We start from the raw sequence: 4,399 nt of genomic DNA on the forward strand, positions 1-4,399 counted from the left end.
CTTGATCATTACAGATTTATAAACAAATCTGAGTGACCTTTTAATAATTACAAAACCCAGAAAAATAGTAGACATTCACATTCAGATGGATCTTATACTCCACCATCATGGAAGGTTAGTATTGATAAAATATGAACACATTTTGGGTTGGGGAGTTAAATGGGATTTAATCCAGGGTTTTGCACATGCTAGGCAAGTATTCTATCACTGATACACCCCCAGCCCTTTAATTTTATTTTGGAATAAGATCTAAGTTGTCCAAGCTGACCTCAAATGTATATCCTCTTGCCTCAGCTTCCAAGGAACTAGGATTACAAGCATACACCACCAAATACCCACTTTTTGATACAGGAAAGATGAGGAGGGATTTTACCTCTGCATGATATGTGGAGTAAGCCAGAACTGAGAAGTCAGATGCAGATGAAAAAGTGGAAGAAAATGTAACATATTTTCTTTTCTAATGCTAATTCATGCTCTGATTTCTTACAATGCATACAACCATTGTTCTCGAGCACTTGCTTGAAAAGAAATAGTTTCTAGCTCTCTTTGCCTTTAACCAGTTGCTGGCTACTACCCTTTCTTCATTAGTCCAAATTAGAACTGCTCCTATAATTCCTAAAAATTCTCAGCTATTTAAACTAATCAACCAGTAGAAGACATTCTACTCCTTTTAAAAATCTAACTTCCTCAGTGTTATGGGAAGTTTGGTCATGAACTTTATTGCAATTTTATTACCCGATTCAGTGAGGCACATTTTAGTTCAGATAATCAACAGAGACGTTGGGAGATAAATGATAGCCCTGGGAACCAGGTCCAGAATATGTTAATTAGCTTGCTTCAAAACAAAATACTGAGAATTAACTTCTAACAGGGGACTAGAAAAATGTTCCAAATAGACCCATGAGGAAGCTGTCACAGATTAGCTGGAATAGGCTAAAATCCTTGTGGATAATGAAGCAATGAGCATAACCACAATAATTTTCTTAAAAAGTAACATTAGTTGCTTGAACAGTTTATATAAGCTGTATAGAATTTTAACAATTTCCATCATGTTTACCATTATATTCTTATAATATTTGAGGCAATTGTTATTACAAGGCTCTCAGCTCACCTGGCCTATTAGGTGTGTGACCCTGAGCAAAATACTTGGCTTCTTCATGCCTCAGATGCCTCATCTACAAAGGCGGAGATTGGAATCATACCTATTTCATAAGTTTGTCATGTGTACTAAATATGCTTACATGTGGAATATTTAGAAAAGTGGTTAAGATGAGCCTATTATTCTGATAAAATGCTTAGACAACTTTCTTAAAGACATTGATAAATCTAAAGTGTGTTTATAAGCATTACTAGGACACACAGGACTGCCAGTCAGATGACCATCCTACTAATTTCAGCCAGATAATATTTTCTTATCCTATCAATGTTACTTACCCATATTTTTTCCCAGAAAAGTCTATCTGCAAAGGAATTACTTTACCTGTCTCTTTTTTTTACCTTATTAGATACTTAAACAGAGAACATAAAAAAATCTGTATTAACTCCTTCAAAAATAACTATAACAATATTTTTAGCACAAATAATAGATTTTTATTTCGCATAACTATGTTCAGATAGACTAGAATAAGGAAGGCATTCTTTTACACTTTTTTCAAGTTGTTTGAAAATCCATCTAATATATATATATATATATATATATATACTACAGTGAAATATTTTAACTGTGTTTGGAAAGTTTTTCCCTTCATTTGCAAGTTTGAAATGAATGTTGGTACTTTTTCATGATAAATTAGCCAAGATCTGCCTTAACAAGGACAGAAGGAGAAAAGCTTTCATGAATATTTCTCAGGATTTCCATTGAGTTTAAAATCATTGTACGCATTAAAAACTCACAGTCTTTCTCATCACATACTTGAAGGCTTGTTTTACCTGTTTGTTCCTTAGAGAATAAATGAACGGGTTCAGTAAAGGGGCAACAGAAGTATTGAGCACAGCGACCCCCTTATTGAAAACAACTCCTTCTTTTGCTGATGGCTTTATGTACATGAAGATGCAGCTTCCATAAGAGAGGGAGATGACCATCAGGTGCGAAGAACATGTGGAAAAGGCCTTTTTCCTTTGCTGAGAAGAAGGGATCTTCAGAATGGTCCTGATAATGCTTGTGTAGGAAACTACCACCAGCACCAGTGTGACCACCAAGGTCATAATTGCCAAGATAAAATCAATCAGTTCCAGTGCACTTGTGTCTGAGCAAGATATCTCTAAAAGGGGTCCGTAGTCACAATAATAATGATTCAGCACATTGGAGGCACAGAAGTCTAGCTGACTGGTCAGTGTAATTGGGAATAAGATGATCAGGAATCCACACAGCCAGGAGCACAGAACCAGCTGCGTGCACACCCTGTTGTTCATGATGGTGGTGTAATGCAGGGGTTTGCAGATGGCCACGTAGCGGTCATAGGACATGGCAGTCAGAAGGTAAAACTCCGTGGCCCCAAAGAAGATGGCAAAGAAATACTGAGTGAAGCACCCAGCAAAGCTGATAGTCTTATTCCCAGTTAAGATGCTGAACAGCAGCCTAGGGGTAAAAGTGGATGTAAAGGAAATTTCCAAGAAGGAGAAATTGTGGAGGAAGTAATACATGGGAGTCTGGAGATGGGAATCCAGCAGTGTGAGGGTGATGATTGTCAGATTTCCAATGATGCTGAATATATAAGTGAGGAAAAGAAATATAAAAATTAAAACTTGAATCTCCAGGACATCTGTCAGTCCTAGTAAAATGAATTCTGTCAAAGTTCGGTTTTTCATTTCTAACCTTTGTTGCCTGTGAATAGACAAAAAAAGTTAAGTCACTGACGGAAACAGAGCACTCAAGTCCATTTAGGAGGGGATACATTTTCATGTTGAAACGATTCAAGTGTCTTTCCACTATTAGTGTGAGTCAATCAAGATTCCCTGGTGGAGAGGGACTGGAATTTTACAAGAATTATTGTCTTAAATGCTCACGAGGAGGGTATTTTCTCTACAACTCCTTTTCAGGATTTTCATATACTTTTGTAGCCTACCTTGCAAACCACTATGTAATTAGTTTCTATATTTTCTGCTTTTATTTTCCCTTTGAATATCCCTTTCCTTTTAATTTTTTATTATATCTGCTAATTTGGCAGTGATGTCTTATTTCTACTTGCCCTTTGGTATGAGTGAGTGAAGGAATAAGCTTAAATCACAGCTTAGAAAACTTTGATAGAGTATCAACAATACCATTAAAACTGGGGTAACTATGATTCCCCAGTTTCAATCCCAATTTTTGAATGTACAGACTATCATAACTATCATCATTCTATCCATATTTTCTACTGGTGTCTGCTGTTCCTCAAATCACAGTTCTGAAGAGGTGATATATCTCCAAGTATTTTCCTACTTTCACATTTCTTCCATGTTTGTGTTTAGTATCTATACAATTTTACTCTGGCTAGAGAAATGCAGTTGAAATCAACAGTTGTGAGCCTGATTTAATAGTTCTAATGATGAACTTGAATATATGAGCAATGTATGTCATACTGTGAGACTCAACTATTTTTATTACAACAATGAGAAGCAAGTATCTGAATATTTACATATCTATTAAAATAAAAATTAATTTAAATATAAAATTTTTGTTTAATTCATTTATTTAAATTTTGACTTTTACTTAAAGTTCTTCATAATTCTTTTTTTCTTTTTTTATTTTAAAGAGAATAATAAAGCCGGGCATGGTGGCACACACCTGTAATCCCAGCACTCGGGAGGCTGAGGCAGGAGGATCATTGTGAGCTCGAGGCCAACCTGGGCTACAAAGTGAGCTCAAGGCCAGCCTGAACTGCATGGCCAGACCCTGTCTCAAAAAAGAAAGGAAGTGAGTTCGATTCCTGATACCAGAAAAAAAAAAAAAAAAAAAAAAAAAAAGAGAAACAATAATAGCAAAACGTCAACAACATAGACAAAAACAAAACAAAGCAAAAACAATAAAAATGACATAGGATTTCAAAACAAAATGATAGGAATTAACAGTGGTTGTTCTACTATATATCATTACCTTCAACGAAGTTGTTCAGATTGTCAGATGTAAGAATGCAAGATTGATCAAACCATTAAAGAGAATAAAAAATAAAAACAAAAATAACATTAAAAGTGATACAGAGTTTCACTAGACAAGATGGTAAGAATTCACCAGTGGCTGCCATATTGTGTAATTCTTAAATTCCCAAATCTTTCTCAAAACCATTTGAGCAGATAATACATGTAAAATGTATTAGTAATTAAAATTGTAGGGCTGGGGATATAGCTCAGTGGCACAAGCACCTGCCTGACAAGAGCAAGGTCCTGAGTTTGATTCCCAATACCAAAAAAAAATCCAAAA

At 35.4% G+C, this 4,399-nt stretch overlaps 1 protein-coding gene across 2 annotated transcripts; it reads right to left on the reverse strand.

The window, feature by feature from the left end:
* Window positions 1-468: 468 nt before the first annotated feature.
* LOC102016240 (olfactory receptor 6C4-like) lies at window positions 469-2,808 on the reverse strand. Of its 2 annotated transcripts, XM_013520813.1 has the most exons (2): window positions 1,890-2,808; window positions 469-473 (listed from the first exon to the last, which is right to left on the reverse strand). In XM_013520813.1, the coding sequence occupies exons 1-2, from the start codon at window positions 2,806-2,808 to the stop codon at window positions 469-471; spliced, it is 924 nt and encodes a 307-aa protein (XP_013376267.1). The 2 variants fall into 2 exon arrangements, with proteins under 2 accessions (XP_013376267.1, XP_005397304.1); XM_005397247.1 differs by lacking the exon at window positions 469-473 and having other exon boundaries at window positions 1,882-2,808.
* Between the last annotated feature and the right edge of the window lie 1,591 nt (window positions 2,809-4,399).

This window comes from Chinchilla lanigera, unplaced genomic scaffold (genome assembly GCF_000276665.1).
Source record: "Chinchilla lanigera isolate Chin_1 unplaced genomic scaffold, ChiLan1.0 scaffold00057, whole genome shotgun sequence".
Classification (NCBI taxonomy): Eukaryota; Metazoa; Chordata; class Mammalia; order Rodentia; family Chinchillidae; genus Chinchilla; species Chinchilla lanigera.

Excerpts from the sequence above, each read along its gene's own strand:
- LOC102016240 (XM_005397247.1), bottom strand. The coding sequence starts at position 2,808 with ATGAAAAACCGAACTTTGACAGAATTCATTTTACTAGGACTGACAGAT.